The sequence below is a fragment of the Salvelinus fontinalis genome, chromosome 33 (assembly GCF_029448725.1).
Source record: "Salvelinus fontinalis isolate EN_2023a chromosome 33, ASM2944872v1, whole genome shotgun sequence".
Classification (NCBI taxonomy): Eukaryota; Metazoa; Chordata; class Actinopteri; order Salmoniformes; family Salmonidae; genus Salvelinus; species Salvelinus fontinalis.
In genome coordinates, this window is record NC_074697.1 from 46,417,215 (window position 1) to 46,441,262 (window position 24,048).

At 45.6% G+C, this 24,048-nt stretch overlaps 1 protein-coding gene across 3 annotated transcripts in view; it reads left to right on the top strand.

Annotated features, from left to right (window-relative positions):
• LOC129832392 (protein phosphatase 1 regulatory subunit 37-like) overlaps nt 1-24,048 on the top strand; it is a 62,536-nt gene that overhangs the window by 33,106 nt on the left and 5,382 nt on the right. For all 3 annotated transcript variants that reach the window (XR_008755932.1, XM_055896415.1, XM_055896414.1), the window contains exons 3-10: nt 13,178-13,223; nt 13,309-13,409; nt 14,889-15,008; nt 16,834-16,984; nt 17,112-17,267; nt 17,549-17,661; nt 23,409-23,550; nt 23,702-23,868. Coding sequence is in view for 2 of the 3 variants with exons in the window: in XM_055896415.1 (XP_055752390.1) it covers nt 13,178-13,223; nt 13,309-13,409; nt 14,889-15,008; nt 16,834-16,984; nt 17,112-17,267; nt 17,549-17,661; nt 23,409-23,550; nt 23,702-23,868 (996 nt within the window). In the remaining variant the exon portion in view is untranslated. The remainder of the gene's footprint in view (nt 1-13,177; nt 13,224-13,308; nt 13,410-14,888; nt 15,009-16,833; nt 16,985-17,111; nt 17,268-17,548; nt 17,662-23,408; nt 23,551-23,701; nt 23,869-24,048) is intronic.

Below are 24,048 nucleotides of genomic sequence, written 5' to 3' on the forward strand. Positions count from 1 at the left end.
CACTCATACCCACCATGGGGATTGTCATGTTGCTAGCTGGGCTTTGCTGACAGCAGCAGGGGGATTAATGTGCTGTGTCTTTCTTGTTTGTTGATGTTTGTTTTTCTGTTTGCAAAGTCATGTGTGCTCTAATCCCTAAGAATAAGCAGTTCCTGAGATCTGATAGGGAATGCCTCTACTGTTAAAACATTTTTTAAATATATATATTTATACCGGTGCCTCGCTCGTGTGCGTGTTTGTGCCTGTGAATGTGCCTACATGAACATGTTAATGCATGAGTGGGCATTGTTTGGGTTCGTTCAGTTGAAAGCCTGTTATGCAGAGACTTTCCTTTGTCTTGGCGACAGAACAGGAATGAATGGGGAAACCTGTGAAAGGCCTATTTCACCTTTAAGTGACTGGGCAGAGCAGGGGGAGGGCTCATGATTGGTTAACCGATTATGACACGGACCATGCCTGCTTGTACTTGGCTTATCGCTGTGATTCTTATTGTCCAGTAGTCTTTTTCCTTTCCGTTCATGTGAGAGGTCAACCAATGCAGTATTGATACCATGATATTTGCTTGTAAAGAGAGCAATCACAGATGGAATTAGTAATGTATCGATGGATGGAAATGAAGAGCAAGACCGAGGCACAGCCATAAGTAGCGTAAGAGGGTGTGTGACCCTCCTACTGTAAGTTGCCACGGTTACCTGCCCAGCGACCCGCGCACTCCAGCATGTCTCTGTTTGCTGTGCCATGTCATTGGAAAGTTTGAGTGAGTATTTACGTAAGTGCTTACTCCTCAAGACCCACCCCAGAACTCTGGCCACTCATCCGTCCACCCTTAACACACTCACGCATACGCCCACACATGCGCACAGACATTCAAACACATTCTCAAACACACACCCTTGAACAGTACAAACATACACATGCTAAAGCAGCCTACTGTCAACATTCTGTTGATGGTCAATAGCCTTCTGTTGATGGTCCGTACACACCCCCCTTGCTTGCATGCAGAAGTATAGGCGGGTTTTAATACCCACAGTATCTTCCTAAAGCCTCCTGAGCAGGTTTGTTTTTTTCCTTGTGGTGTGTTTTGTCTTAGCAAGACAATGGGCTTCAGGGTGTGTGCACGTGGGATGACAGTAGGAATCTGCAGTGGGTGAGGATGAGCTCATATGGACGAGTCACTAAGGGTGAGTGACAGGCAGGCTGGTAGCAGGATGTGGAGTGCAGGGACATGTTATAACTGGCAGATGTTTGCTCTGCCACTGCCCACACACAGGACACTAGGGCTGGGCGATAGGGCTTAAAGCTTTTTTCAAGCTTATGGGCGAGTCGCCCATATCTCGATTTTTGTGAAGTTTTCTCTAAATAAGCTTTGTTGTATAATTAAAAGGTCAAATCCCCTGCATTTAAAAAAGTCAACAATACCCTATTGAATTCAGAGCTCGTGTAATTATACCTAGGCTGAATATATGCCTTCTACAACCTTAAGACCCAGTAATAATTTAATTATTTTATCAAAATATTTATTCCTGCTTTTTTGCAATAATCACTGATCTGGCTTTCAGGTATGTCTTTAAAAATGACCTTTTTGTTAGACCGCTGCGCCCGTCGGGATCCCCTAAGGCACTGCATCTCCGTGCTAGAGGCTACACTACAGACCCTGGTTCGATTCCAGGCTGTATCACAACCGGCCATGATTGGGAGTACCATAGTGCGGCACACAATTTGCCCAGCGGCATCCGGGTTTGGCCAGGGTAAGCCGTCATTGTAAATAAGAATTTGTTCTTAACTGACTTGATCAAGTTAAATAAAGGTTAAATTTAAAAAAATATTTCACATTCTCTGAATTCAACTAACAAGGCAAAACCGTTGACAAGTAATGAACACACCCTTCTGTCCGTCTCCAACTGTTTGAACAGCATGCTAGCCTGTCCACTTTGTTCACATGTTGAAATCAAGTGGCCTAACTTATTTCTCAGAATGAGAACGAGTTGCCAATTCCTTTATATAATAGTTTTGTGCTTATTGCACAAACACTAAACAGCTAGTATAACAATCTTTATTTGACCAAAATGCTGCTAGCGATACGTGGTACTGTAATGCGCGCGCTACAAACTGAGCATTCATTTTCCAGAGTCAATGTTCATTGGTACATCTGTTTTAGTAGTATCTGCTCTGCTTGAAATGTTGAAAAACAACCTTTCTAACCCTGTTTAACTTCTCCTCTATTACAGTAAAATAATGTCTCCATCTGTTTCGGTGTCCGTATGACCCATTCTGTTGGAACAAACCTCAAATGCATATAGCGAGTTGAAACCGTTTGTCAGAGAGGAAGGCGTGAGCTCTCATCTTTGTTGTTGTGGGTGGTAGGGGGAGGGGCGTGGGAGAAAGAGGCGAAGCGAGAGGTTTCACACTCGCCAAAATGTGTCCAAAATAATCCCTATGCGCTTATTTTTAACCTAAGCTTGTCGCCTGCTTTCCCGCCTTTGGGACAACGACTCCTGTTGTTTTGGTGGAGACATGAGCATCTCTTCATTATATACAGATCTCTGGTGTAAATGGGAATGTGCACAGGACAGAAAGGAGCGAACTAGACAAGACCAAAAAGACAACATGAGAACACACGGACATAAACGCTCATAAAAACATAAAAATACCCCAAAAAACTTGCAATACAGGCATTTGGAATATCGTGCCAAAACATACATTCAAATGAATTGAATTCATTTGCTATATTACCCAGCCCTACACGGGACACACACTGTACAAACACGAATGTTCCTGGTAGAAGAATTGCCTCCCCCTTACTTCCCTCTCTTAAAACTTGTACTGTCGCCGGTCTTTCCCTTCTGCAGCCCTCATTCCTCGCAAAAAAACTTAATCTGCCTTCTCGCTCTATCTTGCTTGTTTGTGTGTGTGTGACGGAGGTTCAGGGAATCTCCCATCACCCCACTCAGGCGGTGTTTAGTCATTGGCGAGAGAGGGGGAGACATCACGCACACTTGTGGAAAGACTCATCACTGCTTAGCTGGCCTTCTGATCGGGCCGAAAAATAAAGCCTGTGTAACTTTCCACTGTGGGGTTAACAGCTAGTGAATACACTGTCGTCAGTGTGTTGGCTACTGGTCTGCTCTGGTCCACTATGGCACAGTTTTTCTGCTTAGTCATCCTTGGAGGGGAAAAAACGGCTATATAAACAGACCCGTCAAACAAAATGGCTTCCCAGAAAGAGGAGTTTTTAGTGGGACCCCCCACCTTCCCTGTAAATGCACTCTTAGTGTGTACTGTGCACGTGGTGTCCGGCCAGGGGCCTACACGTTACCTACATTAATTTTGTGTGTTTAAGGGACTAGCCTATTCGGTGGCTGTGTGTGGAATGCCTGAGCCCCAGTAGCCCCAACCAAAGCCCTCAGGGCCTGGACGCTTGGCAGCCCTGTGTCACATTTCTGCCTCTACTGCTCCCCCTCTGCACAAGGACATTGAATCTCCCTCTCTGTCACACACACCCATACTGTACACACACAACTATAGATCTATACTCGCATGTACACTCACTCATAAGGACACAGATATGCACTTTGGCATACTCATGACTCATTAAAGTGTGTAGGCCTACACACACACTCATTATTCAGGTACAGACATACCTACAGCCACACAGTCCTATTGTTTCCTGTTGTCGATTCCCTGTGCACTGCCGTATCGGGTTCCCTTTCCATAGTTCCTCCCTCACCACTCAGACACACACACACACACACACACACACACACACATATATATAATCACCCCAGGTAGGAGTGGAGGACCTGCCAATCCCGAACGCCACGGAGGGTCACACAGAATGAAGGACACACACCATAGCTCCAGAAAAGTGTTCAGTCAGATTAACGTATCTGTACCGGAGTAGACCCTGTATGTCTCACGTGTCTTGACTGTCTGCTGCTCACACACTCACTGACCAGAATAGGTCCGTCTTTCCTCTCACACTAAGCCACATTCACATGCATCTGCTGTAGGCTTCTGGCAACATAGTATATTGCACTAATGGCTATGTATTATTCATGACAGGTGACTAAACCAACTGTAGTAATGGTACAATTACTATTTAATTTGCTCCAGAGGGGTGTGTTTGTATTCATGAATGATCCCCATTACTCTTCCTGGGGTCCATCAACATTAAGGGAGTTGTATACAATTTAAAATATTACGTGACATTACTCTTCCTAACACTTTACCCAATAGGTTTAGTGTGTTCCCTCAGGCAACTACTCCACTATCACATATGTACAATACAACATCCATGTGTACATATGTGTGTGTCTTATCATGTGTCTGTGCCTTTGTCTCTTCATAGGCCCCGCTGTTCCATAAGGTGTATTTTTCTGTTTTTTAAATCTGATTCTACTGCTTGCATCACTTACCTGATGTGGAATAGAGTTCCATGTAGCCATTCTATGTAGTACTGTGCGCCTCCCATAATCTGTTCTTGTTTTGGGGATTGTGAAGAAACCTTTGGTGGCATGTCTTGTGGGGTATGCATGGGTGTCCGAGCTGTGTGCTAGTTGTTTTGAACCACACTTCTTACAAAAACAAGTAGTGATGTAGTCAATCTCTCCGCCACTTTGCGCCATGAGATTTACATGCTCATTTTTGTTAGCTCCCGTGTACATTTAAGGGCCAGCTATGCTGCCCTGTTCTGGGCCAATTGTAATTTTCTGAGGACCCTCTTTGTGGCACCTGACCACACGACTGAACATTAGTCCAGGTGCGACAAATCGAGTCTGTAGGACCTGCCTTGTTGATAGTGTTGTTAAAAAAGCAGAGCAGCGCTTTATTATGGACAGACTTCTCCCCATCTTAGCTACTATTGTATCAACATGTTTTGACCATGACAGTTTACAATCCAGGGTTACTGCAAGCAGTGTAGTCACCTCACCTCAATTTCCACATTATTTAACACAAGATTTAGTTGAGGTTTAGTGGATGATTTTTTCCCAAAATATTTAGGACTTAGGACTTATAATTTAGGACTTATTCCTTGCCTCCCATTCTGAAACTAACTGCAGCTCTAAGTGTTGCAGTGATTCAACTTGATGTAGTAGCTGATGTGGACCTGCCTCATTTGTTGACTTCTGTGATCGAAAAAGCCTTGGTTTCATGCATGTCAACATCAGAAGCCTCCTCCCTAAGATTGTTTTACTCACTGCTTTAGCACACTCTGCCAACCCTGATGTCCTTGCCGTGTCTGAATCCTGGCTTAGGAAGGCCACCAAAAATTCTGAGATTTCCATACCCAACTATAACACTTTCCGTCAAGATAGAACTGCCAAAGGGGGAGGAGTTGCAATCTACTACAGAGATAGCCTGCAAAGTTCTGTCATACTTTCCAGGTCTATGCCCAAACAGTTTGAACTTCTAATTTTAAAAATGAATTTCTCCAGAAATAAGTCTCTCACTGTTGCCGCCTGCTACCGACCCCCCTCAGCTCCCAGCTGTGCCCTGGACACCATCTGTGAATTGATCGCCCCCCATCTAGCTTCAGAGTTTGTTCTGTTAGGTGACCTAAACTGGGATATGCTTAACACCCCGGCAGTCCTACAATCTAAGCTAGATGCCCTCAATCTCACACAAATCATCAAGGAACCCACCAGGTACAACCCTAAATCCGTAAACATGGGCACCCTAATAGACATTATCCTGACCAACTTGCCCTCCGCTGTCTTCAATCAGGATCTCAGCCTCATTGCCTGTATCCGCTACGGGTCCGCGGTCAAACGACCACCCCTCATCACTGTCAAACGCTCCCTAAAACACTTACATTTACGTCATTTAGCAGACACTCTTATCCAGAGTGACTTACAGTAGTAGTGAGTGCATACATTTAAAAAAAAAAATGTTTTATACTAGTCCCCCGTGGGAAACGAACCCACAACCGTGGCGCTGCAAGTGCCATGCTCTACCACTTGAGCTACACGGGACTAGCTCACTTCTGCGAGCAGGCCTTTCTAATCGACCTGGCCCGGGTATCCTGGAAGGATATTGACCTCATCCCGTCAGTTGAGGATGCCTGGTCATTCTTTAAAAGTAACTTCCTCACCATCTTAGACAAGCATGCTCCGTTCAAAAAATGCAGAACTAAGAACAGATATAGCCCTTGGTTCACTCCAGACCTGACTGCCCTCGACCAGCACAAAAAGCACTGCACTGAGGCTAGGTAACACGGTCACCACCGATAAATCCGTGATAATCGAAGACTTCAACAAGCATTTCTCAACGGCTGGCCATGCCTTCCTCCTGGCTACTCGAACCCTGGCCAACAGCCAGCCCCCCCCCCCCCCCCCCCCCCCCCCCCGCCGCTGCTACTCGCCCAAGCCTCCCCAGCTTCTCCTTTACCCAAATCTAGATAGCAGATGTTCTGAAAGAGCTGCAAAACCTGGACCCATACAAATCAGCTGGGCTTGACAATCGGGACCCTCTATTTGTGCAACTGTCCGCCGCCATTGTCGCACCCCCTATCTCCAGCCTGTTCAACCTCTCCTTCGTATCATCTGAGATCCCCAGGGATTAGAAAGCTGCCGCAGTCATCCCCCTCTTCAAAGGGGGAGACACCCTGGACCCAAACTGTTACAGACCTATATCCATCCTGCCCTGCCTATATAAGGTCTTCGAAAGCCAAGTCAACAAACAGATCACTGACCATCTCGAATCCCACCGTACCTTCTCCGCTGTGCAATCCGGTTTCCGAGCCGGTCACGGGTGCACCTCAGCCACGCTCAAGGTACTAAACGATATCATAACCGCCATCGATAAAAGACAGTACTGTGCAGCCGTCTTCATCGACCTGGCCAAGGCTTTCGACTCTGTCAATCACCATATTCTTATCGGCAGACTCAGTAGCCTCGGTTTTTCTAATGACTGCCTTGCCTGGTTCACCAACTACTTCGCAGACAGAGTTCAGTGTGTAAAATCGGAGGGCATGTTTTCCGGTCCTCTGGCAGTCTCTATGGGGGTACCACAGGGTTCAATTCTCGGGCCGACTCTTTTCTCTGTATATATCAATGATGTTGCTCTTGCTGCGGGCGATTCCCTGATCCACCTCTACGCAGACGACACCATTCTGTATACTTCTGGCCCTTCCTTGGACACTGTGCTATCTAACCTCCAAACGAGCTTCAATGCCATACAACACTCCTTCCGTGCCCTCCAACTGCTCTTAAACGCTAGTAAAACCAAATGCATGCTTTTCAACCGTTCGCTGCCTGCACCCGCACGCCCGACTAGCATCACCACCCTGGATGGTTCCGACCTAGAATATGTGGACATCTATAAGTACCTAGGGTCCCGTGTAGCTCAGCTGGTAGAGCATGGCGCTTGCAACGCCAGGGTTGTGGGTTCGATTCCCACGGGGGGGCCAGTACAAAAAAGTATGAACGTATGTACTTGTAAGTCGCTCTGGATAAGAGCGTCTGCTAAATGACTAAAATGTAAATGTAGGTGTCTGGCTAGACTGTAAACTCTCCTTCCAGACTCATATCAAACATCTCCAATCCAAAATCAAATCTAGAGTCGGCTTTCTATTTCGCAACAAATCCTCCACTCACGCCGCCAAACTTACCCTAGTAAAACTGACTATCCTACCGATCCTCGACTTCGGCGATGGCATCTACAAAATAGCTTCCAATACTCTACTCAGCAAACTGGATGCAGTTTATCACAGTGCCATCCGTTTTGTTACTAAAGCACCTTATACCACCCACCACTGCGATCTTTTTTCTTCTAGTCGGCTGGCCCTCACTGCATGTTCGTCGTCAGACCCACTGGCTCCAGGTCATCTACAAGGCTAGGCTAGGTAAAGCGCCGCCTTATCTCAGTTCACTGGTCACGATGGCAACACCCACCCGTAGTACGCGCTCCAGCAGGTGTATCTCACTGATCATCCCTAAAGCCAAAGCCTCATTTGGCCGCCTTTCCTTCCAGTTCTCTGCTGCCTGTGACTGGAACGAATTGCAAAAATCTCTGAAGTTGGAGACTTTTATCTCCCTCAACAACTTTAAACATCTGCTATCTGAGCAGCTAACCGATCGCTGCAGCTGTACATAGTCCATCGGTGTATAGGCCACCCAATTTACTTACCTCTTCCCCATGCTGTTTTCATTTATTTACTTTTCTGCTCTTTTGCACACCAGTATTTCTATTTGCACATGATCATCTGATGATTTATCACCCCAGTGTTAATCTGCTAAATTGTAATTATTCGCTCCTATGGCCTATTTATTGCCTACCTCCTCATGCCTTTTGCACACATTGTATATAGATTCTCTTTTTTTTTTTTTTTTTCCTACTATGTTATTGACTTGTTTATTGTTTACTCCATGTGTAACTCTGTGTTGTCTGTTCACACTGCTATGCTTGATCTTGGCCAGGTCGCAGTTGCAAATGAGAACTTGTTCTCAACTAGCCTACCTGGTTAAATAAAGGTGAAATAAAAATAAATAAAAAAATGTGTTGAGTCATCCACATACATAGACACACTGGCTTTCTCAAGGTCAGTGGCATGTCATTAGTCAAGATTGAAAAAAAGTAAGGGGCCTAGACAATTCCTGATTCTTCTATTCTACCTCATCTGGATTATTTTGGAGAGGCTTCCATTAAAGAACACCCTCTGTGTTCTGTTAGACGGGTTACTCTTTATCCACAATATAGCAGAGGGTATAAAGCAATCATTTTCCATCAGAAGACTATGATCGATAAATATAGGACAAAACACACATCACGACAAGAGAGACAACACTACATAAAGAGAGACCTAAGACGACAACATAGCAAGGCAGCAACACAACATAACAACATGGTAGCAACACAACATAGTTGCAGGACAAAACATGGTCCAAACATTATTGGGCACAGACAACAGCACAAAGGGCAAGAAGGTAGAGACAACAACACATCACATATAGCAGCCACAACTGTCAGTAAGAGTGTCCATGATTGAGTCTTTGAATGAAGAGATTGAGATAAAACTGTCCAGTTTGAGTGTTTGTTGCAGCTCGTCCTGTCGCTAGCTGCAGTGAACTGAAAAGACGAGCGGCCCAGCGATGTCTGTGCTTTGGGGACCTTTAACAGAACGTGACTGGCAGAACGGGTGTTGTATGTGGAGGATGAAGGCTGCAGTAGATATCTCCGATAGGGGTGTGTGAGGCCTAAGAGGGTTTTGTAAACAAGCCTCAACTAGTGGGTCTTGCGACGGGTATACAGAGATGACCAGTTTATAGACCAGTTTACAGAGGAGTATAGAGTACAGTGATGTGTCCTATAAGGAGCATTGGTGGCAAATCTGATGGCCGAATAGTAAAGAACATCTAGCCGCTCGAGAGCACCCTTGCCTGCTGATCTATAAATTATGTCTCCGTAATCTAGCATTGGTAGGATGGTCATCTGAATCAAGGTTAGTTTGGCAGCTGGGGTGAAAGAGGAGCGATTTACGATAGAGGAAACCAAGTCTAGATTGAACTTTAGCCTGCAGCTTTGATATGTGCTGAGAGAAGGACAGTGTACTATCTAGCCATACTCCCAAGTACCTGTATGAGGTGACTACCTTAAACTCTAAACCCTCAGAGGTAGTAATCACACCTGTGGGGAGAGGGGCATTCTTTTGTGCTGAGAGAAGGACAGTTTGCCTTGGACTGTTTTCCAAAACAAACAGGGAGCAAATAGAAAGGTCATTGTTTTTCTGCTGTCGTCTGTGGTTTCTCACACTAATGGCTGTCTGGCTGGGCTATGTTCAACTCAAAGTCAGATCCTAGCAGAGCTTCAGAGCCATGATCCATTCTCAGCTATCTATCACTGCTGAACTTGAACAGACTTGGCTTTATTTTATCATCTGCATTTTTAAGTATTGACATTAACATACAAGCGGATGGCTCTAATCTTGGTTCTTGGTTGTGTAGGTCACATCCCTGAAAATACAATCCGGTGAACTTTGCTTTTGATACGAGGACACAGGTCTGTTTTAGCTAATGTACTCAGCGTTGGCTATCTGATGAGCAGCCAGCGAACGGTGGCAGGGGAGGCGAGGTTATTGAGTGCATGTTCACTGTGCCGTGTAGTGCAGCGCTGGGGGGGGGGTTAGTAAGAAAGGCGACGGGTCTTGTCGGTGGGCTGGGGAAGGGGGGATTGGAATAGCCCCACCCCACCCCCCCTCTAGTGGTGTCGTTTTCATCCCTAGAGTGGGAATACAATTCTTTGAATGCAGCAGCATTATGACACTAACTGTGCATAATAGAACTGGTTGCTGTGGAGTGAGGACACACACACGCGTCACGTAAACAGTCTTGTGGGGTGTATAGAGAGGTGGCTGAGGCAATATCTGCCAAAGGCCTCAATAACACACTGTAATCACAATGTGTCCAGCTCCGGTTTCATGAACCTGCTACATTTCAGATGGTACTAGTTCCCTTGTCCTTTGAACGCGTGCATTTTATTGGCACGAAATGGCTGCCGTGCGTCAGCCAGGTGAGTGTTCCAACCAATGTTCCCTCTAAACTGAGTGTTTGGGCAGTAGCTCCGAGACTGCCGCACAGAAATATCAGCCCACAGAGAGAAGCACGAGACTGAACTTCACTCAACTTTCTAGAGCAGTGGTCACCAACTGGTTGATCGCATTCATTGTCGATTGCCAAACGTTTCTGTGAAAACAACCTCAACGATAAAGCCTTGTTCCTGTTCATTGTTCCTATTTATTGGGCTGTTGGCGGTAGAAGCACCCGATGCAGCTGCCCTGTGCCCGGGAGGGGAACTATTGCCATTTTGAACCATTGCATGTGTCTGAAGGTATAAACTCTGCCTTCCCACACCTACCGCTGGCCAATCAGATGGCTCAGGTGACTGTCTGCAGTAACGTAGCAGGCGCAAAAAAAAAGCTACAGCAAAAGTTGATACTTTACTTACTTCTTACCCTGCACTGTCAATACTTTGTATTCAACAATTATAAGCCATAAAAGTGTGCGTTCTTCCTATTTCTACTCAGCGCTACAACAAGCACTGCAGCAGTAAAGACTGAGTAGGAAAGTGTAGCTATAGGCTTGCATTGTTGTTGTTAGGGGCTTGGGTCTTTTTCTGATCATAGGTGTAACAACATGAGTTTGTGCATGAGGCAGAAATAATTTGCCAGCTGGAAGACGGTGTTCCTTTTTGGTTAGTGTCAGTGGAGGATAGGGAGAGCGGAGGGCTGTTGAGTGGCGGACCCTCAGTCTGCTGCTCTCTCCCTCCGCTGAGACTGACCAGCAGAGGCAGGCACCATGAGCCCAGAAAAATAAGAAGCAAATTATTTAAATGTATGCTCACTCCGCTGTGCTTCACAAGTAATACAACAACGGATCATGTAGCCTACCTCAAATTTTGAAATACATACACTGCTCAAAAAAATAAAGGGAACACTTAAACAACACAATGTAACTCCAAGTCAATCACACTTCTGTGAAATCAAACTGTCCACTTAGGAAGCAACACTGATTGACAATAAATTTCACATGCTGTTGTGCAAATGGAATAGACAAAAGGTGGAAATGATAGGCAATTAGTAAGACACCCCCAAAAAAGGAATGGTTCTGCAGGTGGTGACCACACACCACTTCTCAGTTCCTATGCTTCCTGGCTGATGTTTTGGTCACTTTTGAATGCTGGCGGTGCTTTCACTCTAGTGGTAGCATGAGACGGAGTCTACAACCCACACAAGTGGCTCAGGTAGTGCAGCTCATCCAGGATGGCACATCAATGCGAGCTGTGGCAAGAAGGTTTGCTGTGTCTGTCAGCGTAGTGTCCAGAGCATGAAGGCGCTACCAGGAGACAGGCCAGTACATCAGGAGACGTGGAGGAGGCCGTAGGAGGGCAACAACCCAGCAGCAGGACCGCTACCTCCGCCTTTGTGCAAGGAGGTGCACTGCCAGAGCCCTGCAAAATGACCTCCAGCAGGCCACAAGTTTTTCTGTGGCTAAACCAACTATGCTCGTAATTTAACAATTGTATTAATATTTACAGATGGCATACAAGTTTATTAAGGCACATGAAAGTTCACATGTTCGAGAAGGCATTTTGATTTAAAAAAATTAAGTTTACATTGACGGCACTCCTGTGAAGTGACCCGCGATCACATATGGGTCTGTACCATTTACTTTGAACTGGACTGTGTTTACAGCATGATCATGTTTACAGCACGGTCGTGAGTAGATACAGCTCTCGCTTTGATCTCAAAAACAAGCGCATGTAGCCACGTGTGCACATGTTGTTCACATCCTTTGCTAGTTACTGAGTTATTAGCCCAGTTATAGATCATTTGTAATTAGCAACAGGGGAGGGATTGCTTCCTACAAGAGCACAAACCGTATACATTTCTAGACATCTTTAAAAAGCGAGTTTTTTTTGTCTCATGGAATGTAGGCCTACATTGAAGACCAAACATTGGCTTCTACTGTAGGCTGAATAATATTTCCATTGTTTTTGATGGTAGGCCACTCTGGTAGGCCTACATTATGATCAAATAGCCACAGTAGCCTACATTGCCACTGTTTAAACTGTAACTTAAGGCAAGTACAGCCTCAGTGTTCACAGTAAACTCTCGCTGGAAGTTGCACAGAATTTTCACAACATTCAAGTAACTTTCAAGTTTGCGCTCAGCAGACAAAATTTGCTCAGTGCCGGAAAAAATGAGGGAACATTGGTTACAACACACACACACACACTGTGTGTGAACGGGAAGAATCACCCTGTACCTATGTGGATATCTGAGACATTTAACAGATAAAAGACACTGGATATTATTATTGGCACACTATCATACTATGACACTAGTCTAGATAACAGAAGAAATGCTTTGTCTGCTGTTTTCCTGTCTGTTCAAGCAGGTCTTGGCTTGATGTTGTATTCTGCTGATGTAAGAGTGCACACACACACACACACTTTAATCCCATTGAGCAATCGTATTTTACCGATCTGTTCTTCGTGTCAGCGGTTTAAGTCTATGTACACAGGAGCAGTTTTTCATTTACATGGGTTCAAATTGGTCACCTTTTTGTGTGATCAAAGTCAAGTCTGTCTGTGTGGTGACATTTTCCTGCTGTGTCGTCTGTCTGAATGATTGGGTTTGTGTATCTGACTGAGGGTTGTTCTGTTCCACTGTGTTTCTTAGGAGCTGAAAGACCTAACTCATCGAAACGAATGCCTGGACCTTAAAGGTAAGCCTATACTAAGACACACGCATACAAAGACGCGCACGCACACTACCGGTCTTACTTTAGGTGGAACTGTGTGTCCCTCCAGGTGAGAAGCTGGACTATAAGGCGTGTGAGTCCCTGGAGGAGGTGTTCAAGAGGGTCCAGTTTAAAGTGGTGGACCTGGAGCAGACCAGCCTGGATGAAGATGTATGTTTGTCCACACTCTTTACTCTCTTTCCCCCTCTTCTCCCTTCCCGGTTTCCCCCTCCTATCTTCCATTTACCACGTCTCTTCAACTCTTTCTCATTATTTTTCCCCTCCTATGTCCCTGTCCTGTCATTCCCCCTCTCTGTTTTCCTCTCCCTCCCTCCCTCTGACAGGATGTCTAGTGTTTCCCAGGGTCGTGTGATTACTCTAGAGCTCTGAGTGTAAACACCATTCGAGAGGGGTTGGGTTGAGAGACACAGATGGACAGACGGTCAGACAGAGCTCTTGAGTCTGACCACTTCTTATTTCCTCAAACAGATATTTGTAGGCTTGGCTCGATGAGCGGATGAGACACACACACACAGACGGTCAGACACAGACAGACAGCTCTACTGTAGAGCAGAGGGACACAAACCGACGCTGCTGAGTCTGACCAGTTATTTCCTTTCGTAGGCTTGGCTCCATGAGCTACTCACTCATGTACAGTAAATGCACACACGTGTTGTCCATGCTTGCACAGACTATACTGTAGACCTACACTTTTATACATTCATGTGTGCATGCATAGATGCACCGACAGTACTGAAGAAATACGTCACGGTATAAATGCAGGCGCACCCCCACACTTGAGTACCACACTCACTTACTCCCCTGAAAATGTTACCGAACTGGCTCGGTGAGCTATATTTACCTTTGTTTCAGTGGCACTACCACGGAGTCTTCTCCCGAGGCAGAGGGTCGTGGTAGGGTACGGGGTTGTAGGGAGGCCTACCTGGGCGACAGAGGGAAAGGCAGCGAAAGAGTGGGTGAATGAGAGAGGCAGTGGTTGCGGCAGAGCCATGGGCCAGCCCAGTCGCTCTGTAGTGTGTTATCCTTTTCCAGCTGCCTCACTTCATCAGGCTCACTGTTAATGAGACGTACTGGGCTGTCCTCCATTCTTGTTCAGGTAGTGTTGTAGCTACACCAGCCAGTCAGGGTCATCCATCAGGACTTATTTGTTTAGTTTCTTTACTTTTGGACGGTCCTCGGTCATGGTTCTGGTCAGATAGAATCTGGTGGAACATTGTCTTAGCTTATTTAATTAAAGACAATGTTCTCTTTGATTTGATTTGCATGAATAATTCCACAGGCACAGTATTATTGCTGCCCTAGCCGCAGTCATCTCGCCCACACACTTGCTCACACGCACACTCACCAACCAGTGGTATGTTCCAGCAGGTCCCCCCCCCCACCCACCACCACCCTTGAGCCGGCTAGCCATTTCCATAGTAAGAGGTTGTGCACAACTCTGTCAGCCCTTCCTCCCATAACACCCTTCTCTACCTTTTTTTTAATAACATACGGCAACACTTGTAGGTAATATGTTTATGGAATATTTCTCTTTTATGATCTTATCTTAGTAGTTAGGACATAAGGCCAGTGTGAGTGTGGCCTAACATTTGACCCTCTCTAATCATGTCTCTCCTCTCTTCCTCCCAGGGTGCGTCCGCTCTCTTTGACATGATTGAGTACTATGAATCGGCCACACACCTCAACATTTCCTTCAACAAGCACATCGGCACCCGCGGCTGGCAGGCCGCAGCCCACATGATGAGGAAGGTGAGAGGTCTTGACCTCTGGGGGAGTGAAATGAATGGTAGAACAGAGGATGTGATGCATGATGTTATCACCAACTATCTTTTCTGTATTTTCTAAATTATTTTCTGAATGTTTTATTAGTCGTATGTACGGGATACAAATGGTATACACCGTCCAACGAAATGTTTACTTGCCGGTTCCTCCTCGACAAGGCAACAACCAATAAGAAAGTTAAGAATACAAGCATAAAGTAAATGGCTCAGTAGAATAGAATAAACATTGTAGCATAAGTATAATACAGGAAGGTGCAATTTATAGTCCAGTATTTTGACTTTTATGGATTGGGGTCAAGTGTTTTTAAATTTTGCAGTATTTAGCAATCATAATAAGCAAGTGATGGGCTCTTAAATGACACAATGGGTAGACTCCAGCAGCATGTGTTGAATGCATTTAAATCAACGGGGTTTGCAATGTATCCTATCCCCTGAGTTGATGAAACACAGTGAGTCATTAACACTTAGTCCACGTTGGTTTTAGAAAGACATCTCCCCTGGGCATGTATGATGATGAGACTTGCCTGCGGTCTCCACCTTAAGCACCCCCTGGGCCAGCTACCGGATGCTCGGGCATGCCGAAGGTTTTTTGTAATCACATGCTCCATGCACATACACGCGTGCGCTTTTTTGGCTTACGTGTTAGGGTAGCACCTGACACCTGAAACCCCACCTCTGACACCTGAAACCCCACCTCTTTAAGGAATACCTAGGATAGGATAAAGTAATCCTTCTGACCCCCCCCCCCCCCCCCCCCCCCTAAAAGAGTTAGATGCACTACTGTAAAGTGGTTGTTCCACTGGATGTCATAAGGTGAATGCACCAATTTGTAAGTCGCTCTGGATAAGAGCGTCTGCGAAATGACTTAAATGTAATGTAAATGTAATGTAAATGTAGCAGACGGGGACCTGTGAAACTCACTACTCGGCGTGAAGCGCCGCCCCATGCGCAATTTGAAGGCCGTTTTCAATAGCGTGATGTATAGAGACGCTTCAGGAGGGAGGTCACGTGTTTGCAAGGTAGAGGTCTTGGGATTGAGCCTCTGAGCCGAATCGCAGGCGAAGCAGTACTCTGGGCACGCAGCGTGACGTCCTTTACATTTGCAGAGGTTCCGTGCGTGTCTGGACATGGCTATGAATATGTCATCATCGCTGCATGGGAGTCATATGTATTTGTTAGAGAATAATGGTATTGGCTTCCAGTACCAGCCAGGGGATAATGCTCTTAACTGGCGCTGTGACGTGTGTCATCACTATCAGAGCTCTGATTACAGATTACGGGAGGTTGCTGGATTATGGAAGAGAGGTCAGGTCACAGTTAAACCCGAAGGAGTGTGTGTGTGCGCGCGCCTGCCTGCCTGCGCACGTTGTTCCCACACCCAGGGATGCTGGGAGGATTATCCAATATATATTTCAAGGACGTCCTCTATACGAGCGTGTTTGTGCACACATGGTTAAGGGCACATCGACAATTTTCCCCTAGCGACCTTTCGGTTACTGGCACAATGCTCTAACCGCTAGGCTACCGGCCGCCCATATTAGCCCCAGCGTACAGTACGTGGGCTGTAGATCGCCGGCTAACCGAAGACAGACGCAAAACGGTCTGCTGTCATGGGTTAGCATGTCTACACGGAGGAGAAAATGTTTCTACCTCTTGTGTCAGTGACTCATGAGGATGTCTGTATGAGATCTAGAAAATGGGTCTCCTTTCTTTGTACAACTGCGTATGTAAAAAGGGCTAAATAAAATAAATGTGATTTTGAAATGTTGGTTTGTGTTTTTGTCTGTCCCCAGACGAGCTCTCTGCAGTACCTTGACGCCCGCAACACGCCCCTGCTGGACCACTCTGCCCCGTTTGTGGCACGGGCTCTCCGCATCAGCGGCAGTCTTGCTGTGCTGCACCTGGAGAACGCTGGGCTCTCTGGACGACCACTCATGCTGCTGGGTAACAGGACGGGAAGAGGGGAGACAGGAAATCATCACCGTGTTAACTGAGAAGTTTTTTTGCCTCCATTTCCTCATCCTTTACTCATTTGTGTCTCCCTCCCTCTCTCATCTCTCCCTCTCTCCAGCCACGGCTCTGAAGATGAACATGAACCTACGGGAGCTGTACTTGGCTGATAACAAGCTGAACGGTCTGCAGGACTCGGCACAGCTGGGCAACCTGCTCAAGTTCAACTGCAACATCCAGATACTGGACCTCCGCAACAACCACATACTGGACTCTGGTAGGGATACAGCTCGCTGCTATCATCTCACCAACCTCTTCACTCTGTTTTTCGTCCAGTCCTCTCTCGCTCCCTTTCTCACCCTGTCTGAACCTTTCTTTCTCTCTCGCTCTCATTCTCTCTCTGTTGTCTCTCTCTCTCACACACCTTTTCTATCACATCATGACAACCTCGTAAGCCAGTGTTGAATTTTCCGTCTCGTAGTCCAAAAGGTCAGGTCTACAGGTCTAGCCCTAACCTCTCTCTCTCTCCCTCTACCTCTCCCTCTGTGTGATGTGCAGGTCTGGCCTATGTCTGTGAAGGCCTGAAGGAACAGAGGAAAGGCCTGGTCACTCTGGTGCTCTGGAACAACCAGCTAACGCACAACGGCATGGGCTACCTCGCAGCTGCACTGGTAAACACACACACACAACAAGAAATTAGGTGTTTTAATGTCACATGCACAAGTATAGTGTAATGCCAAGCATCTTCCACTGATGCTTTGCATCAACACTCATGTGCGCGCACACACACATACAAATGTAATACAGTCATTAGGGTTGATGAAACTGTGGTTTGCATGTGCTCCCTGTACTCTGCTGATTTAAACAGTTCTGTGTGTGTGTGTGTCTGGAGCCTGCCTCACATGTCCCCCATATAAAACAAACTATGAATCCCTATGGGTTCCCTGCAGAACCATAGACATGTCTCAGGCTTGTCCTGTCAGGACAGAGAAGCTGGGTACAGGCCATTATCACAGATCCGGTTGCCAGGAGAACTGGGCTCAGCTTTAAAGGCTGGGCCTTGAATTAGGCATGGTAGTGATGTCTATATCTAGGCCTGTCAGTCAGTGGGATGGTGGCTCATACTAGTGCTGCTCCCAACAGTCGTTTATCATAGAGAAAGATCATGTTTTGACCGTGTGGAGGACTAGCAGGCCTGAGGGAGCGTGTTTTTCAGACAGAGTGGATGATATTGTGATTAGGGATGTACGATATATCGGCCGACATTAGCTAAAAATGCCAACATCGGTATCTGCCCGATGTCGAGTTTAACGCCGACGTTAAAAACCGATGTCAAAGCTACGGTGCATACCTATATAACGTAGGTGCATGGCGTAATAACGCCACGTAAAATTTTGCGCAAAACAGCATTCCTAACCTAACTAACTATAGCTACTGAAACAGATTATGTTGTGTTATTTGACACGCAAAGACCCAAATGGCGTTCCATAGAAATCCTGGTTAAGAATGAAACGACTGATCAAATGAACAACGAAACAGCAAGTGAGTGAAAGAAATAGGTTTTGATTATGTTTTACTGGTAATGGGAACATACGTAAATGGCAACAATAACTTTTTTGGTCAGTGTGTGTGTAACATTTATTTAACTAGGCAAGTCCGTTAAGAACAAATTATTTAACATTTACAGATGACGCTGGGCCAACTGTGCGCCGCCCTATGGGACTCCCAATCACGGCCGGATGTGATACAGCCTGGATTCGAACCAGGGATTGTAGTGGCGTGTGTGTTAACTATTTAACTGTACTAGAATGCTTAAAAAGACGCTAGTATTTTAAATATCGGTTATCATCTGTTTTTTTTGCAAGGAAAATATTGGAAATCGGTATCGGCCAAAAATGTCATATCAGTGCATCACTAATTGTGATTATACTGTATATTATCCAGTTGGCATGAAGCTTAGTCGGACCCCCAGATGGACAGGTTTGGTACGACTGATACTTCCTACCTCATATCAAATATAGAAATGAAAGGCAGCAGCTACTAGAATGATGTCCCTTTAGATTGAGGAGTGTGGGGGGGTGTTGGGTATACTGAGGCCTTCTGGGAATGTTGGCACGTAGACACGAGATTCCGGGTCTTTGGAGAGGCCTGTCAGCTAGCATTTCCATCAGGGACTGGGTCCAGTGGTGCAGAAGACACGCTCTGGACATTCCTCTAACACTCATGCAAGAGATCCCATGACTGCAGACCTGCCAGCATGTACGCATTTTGCGTACCAACTACGTAATTCTCTGTCCATGTACGCAGGTACGAGATCCAAGTTTAAAAAAACGCAGAAATTAATAGGGCTTGATTGATGTGTAGTTTTCTATTTTTTTTAAATAATTAATATATTTATTTTTTTACATTTTAGTCATTTAGCAGACGCTCTTATCCAGAGCGACTTACAGTAGAGTGCATACTTTTTATTACATTTTACATACTGAGACAAGGATATCCCTACCGGCCAAACCCTCCCTAACCTGGACGACGCTATGCCAATTGTGCGTCGCCCCACGGACCTCCCGGTTGCGGCCGGCTGCGACAGAGCCTAGGCGCGAACCCAGCCCAGCCTGGGCGCGAACCCAGAGACTCTGGTGGCGCAGCTAGCACTGCGATGCAGTGCCCTAGACCACTGCGCCACCCGGGAGGCCATAATAAATCCACTGAGTAAATCTAACATCCCGATTTCTCGAGCTGCAACACACAGACATGTACGGAGTTTGTGTCAATGGACATGGAGATTAATACATCACTATTTGACGTAGCTACCTCGTGTCTGCCCCTCCTGTTTGTTGTGATGCTGTGTTTGCCGACTGTCAGCTGTACGTAAACACATGGACAAATCCCTTTTCGAACATAAGATGGACATTCAGTGGGCTCTAAAGTGCCAGCAGTTCACTCACATTTGCTAGTGAAAGAAATTAAATGCAAATATGAAAAATAACTTGACGCATTTGTGCGAGTATGATATATAGTGGGGAGAAGTAGTATTTGATACACTGCCGATTTTCCAAGTTTTCCTACTTACAAAGCATGTAGAGGTCCTGGAGTGGCCTAGCCAGTCTCCAGACCTGAACCCAATAGAAAATCTTTGGAGGGAGCTGAAAGTCCGTATTGCCCAGCGACAGCCCCGAAACCTGAAGGATCTGGAGAAGGTCTGTAATGGAGGAGTGGGCCAAAATCCCTGCTGCAGTGTGTGCAAACCTGGTCAAGAACTACAGGAAACGTATGATCTCTGTAATTGCAAACAAAGGTTTCCGTACCAAATATTAAGTTCTGCTTTTCTGATGTATCAAATACTTATGTCATGCAATAAAATGCAAATTAATTACTTTAAAATCATACAATGTGATTTTCTGGAATTTTGTTTTAGATTCCGTCTCTCGCAGTTGAAGTGTACCTATGATAAAAAATTACAGACCTCTAGCTTTGTAAGTAGGAAAACCTGCAAAATCGGCAGTGTGTCAAATACTTGTTCTCCCCACTGTACATATAATTCTGCGTCTCATTAGTTGTATTTTCCACGTAACGTTACGAGGATCACGCAACCTGATAGACTGGTACTGTAATTATGATCCGCGTCACAAAAAGCATTACAAAAGTATAATCAAAAATAAATCTAAACATCTTGGCATTAAATGGAGTCGGGAGTTTAGAAGACTGCCTGATGAAGAATGAGTGTCTGGTATTAGCTGTAGAGGCAATGCTTCTAAGATACCTTTGCACTAGATTTGCGAGTTGAATCTCCAATTTGGCTCGCGCGTGTGGTACTCTTTAAAAGGTTGGACAGTGTTGGCAGATCTGTGACTTCCTCCACTGCACTCTCATAATGGGAGAGACACATGTACATGTAGGTTTAGAACACCTCATTCAAGGGTTTTTATTTTATTTGACTATTTACTACATTGTAGAATAATAGTGAAGACATCAAATTTATGAAATAACACATGGAATCATGTAGTAACCAAAAAAGTGTTAAACAAATCAAAATATTTGATATTTTAGCTTCTTCAAAGTAGCCACCCGTGATGACAGCTTTGCACACTTGGCATTCTCTCAACCAGCTTCACCTGGAATGCTTTTCCAACAGTCTTGGATGATTTCCCACATATGCTGAGCACTTGTTGGCTGCTTTTCTTTCCCCCTGCAGTCCAACTCATCCCAAACCATCTCAATTAGGTTGAGGTCGGGTGATTTGTGCAGGCCAGGTCATCTGATGCAGCACTCATCACTCTCCTTCTTGGTCAAATAGCCCTTACACATTCTTGAGGTGTGTTGGGTCATTGTCCTGTTGAAAAACAAATTATAGTCCCACTGAGCACAAACCAGATGGGATGGCGTATCGCTGCAGAATGCTGTGGTAGCCATGCTGGTTAAGGGTGCCTTGAATTCTAAATAAATCACTGACAGTGTCACCAGCAAAGCACCCCCACACCATCAGACCTCCTCCTCCATGCTTCACGGTGGGAACCACACATGTGGAGATCATCCGTTCATCTACTCTTCTTCTCACAAAGACACGGCGGTTGGAACGAAAAATCTCTAATTTGGACTCATCAGACCAAAGAACAGATTTCCACCGGTCTAATGTCCATTGCTCGTGTTTCTAGGCCCAAGCAAGTCTCTTCTTGTTGTTGTCCTTTAGTAGTGGTTTCTTTGCAGCAATACGGCCATGAAGGCCTGATTCACGCAGTCTCTTCTGAACAGTTGATGTTGAGATGTGTCTGTTACTTGAACTTTGTGACTCTAGTTTACATACACATACACCTTAGCCAAATACATTTAAATTACGTTTTTCACAATTCCTGACATTTAATCCTAGTATTCCCTGTCTTAGGTCAGTTAGGATCACCGCTGTATTTTAAGAATGTGAAATGTCAGAATAATAGTAGAGAGAATTAGTTATTTCTTTCATCACATTCCCAGTGGGTCAGAAGTTTACATACACTCAATTAGTATTTGGTAGCATTGCCTTTAAATTGTTTAACTTGGGTCGAACGTGTTGTGTAGACTTCCACAAGCTTCCCACAATAAGTTGTGTGAATTTTGGCCCATTCAATTCTGACAGAGCTGGTGTAACTGCGTCAGGTTTGTAGGCCTCCTTGCTCGTACATGCTTTTTCAGTTCTGCCCACACATTTTCTAAAGGATTGAGGTCAGGGCTTTGTGATTCGCGACCAAGCTTCAACTTCCTGACTGATGTTGCTTCAATATATCCACATAATTTTCCTTCCTCATGATGCCATTTACTTTGTGAAGTGCACCAGTCCACCCTGCGGCAAAGCACCCCCACAACATAATGCTGCCACCCCCGTGCTTCACGGTTGGGATGGTGTTCTTCGGCTTGCAAGTCTCCCCCTTTTTCCTCCAAACATAACGATGGTCATTATGGCCAAACAGTTCTATTTTTGTTTCATCGGACCAGAGGACATTTCTCCAAAAAGTCTGATCTTTGTCCCCATGTGCAGTTGAAAACCGTAGTCTGGCTTTTTTATGGTGGTTTTGGAGCAGTGGCTTCTTCCTTGCTGAGCGACCTTTCAGGTTATGTGGATATAGGACTCGTTTTACTGTGGATATAGAGACTTTTGTACCTGTTTCCTCCAGCATCTTCACAAGGTCCTTTGCTGTTGTTCTGGGATTGATTTGCACTTTTTGCACCAAAGTACGTTCATCTCTAGGAGACAGAACGCGTGTCCTTACTGAGCGCTATGACTGCTGCGTGGTCCCATGGTGTTCATACTTGCGTACTATTGTTTGTACAGATGAACGTGGTACCTTCAGGCGTTTGGAAATTGCTCCCAAGGATGAACCAGATTTATGGAGGTCTACAGTTTTTTTTCTGAGGTCTTGGCTGATTTGTTTTGATTTTCCCATGATGTCAAGCAAAGAGGCACTGAGTTTGAAGGTAGGCCTTGAAATACATCCACAGGTACACCTCCTATTGACTCAAATTATGTCAATTAGCTTATCAGAAGCTTCTAAAGCCATGACATCATTTTCTGGAATATTCCAAGCTGTTTAAAGGCACAGTCAACTTTGTGTATGTGAACTTCTGACCCACTGGAATTGTGATACAGTGAAATAATCTGTCTGTAAACAATTGTTTGGAAAATGACTTGTCGTGCACAAAGTAGATGTCCTAACCGACTTGTCAAAACTATAGTTTGTTAGCAAGAAATTTGTGGAGTGTTTGAAAAACGAGTTTTAATGACTACTACCTAAGTTTATGTAAACTTCTGACTTCAACTGTATATACATTTTCAAAGCGATCGATACAGCTATCTCGTGGTACAGTGTTGTACTTTCCTTCGTACGTCACAGTATATTTTCTGCCCACTGTCCTATGCTATGTGTAAACCCTGTTCCTCTCGCTCTAGCCCTGTACCCAGAGTTTGGAGACCCTAAATCTGGGCCATAACTCTGTGGGGAACGAGGGGGTCCACAAGCTGAAGGACGGGCTGATCTCCAACCGCTCGGTGCTCAGGCTTGGCCTGGCGTCCACCAAGCTGTCCTGCGAGGGTGTGTGTCCTTATTTTGCTATTTACAGTTATTACAAACATTTTGATTGAAAACCAAGCTCATTGTGCATGTAAACGGAGCTGTTAGTGTGTGAAAAGGCATTGAGCTGAGCCCTGTACCACCACCTCATCCCCCCTGTACTGTATGTCAGGTGCCGTGGCGGTGGCAGAGTTCATCGCAGAGAGCCCCCGGCTGCTGCGTCTGGACCTGAGGGAGAACGAGATCAAGACGGGGGGCCTCATGGCCCTCTCCCTGGCCCTCAAAGTCAACACCTCCCTCCTACGCCTCGACCTGGACCGAGAGCCCAAGAAAGAGACTGTGAGAGGGGGGGGAGTACAGAGAGGAGGGGAACTGTATGCAAATAGCCCTTTTGTAACACATTGCCAAGATTAATTGTGTTGTCCAGGGAAAATAAATGGGGAAATGAATTTGTAGGAATGGGGGGAGTAGGGTTGACGTAGATGGGGGAACATCAACGTATGAACCCCCGATCTCTCC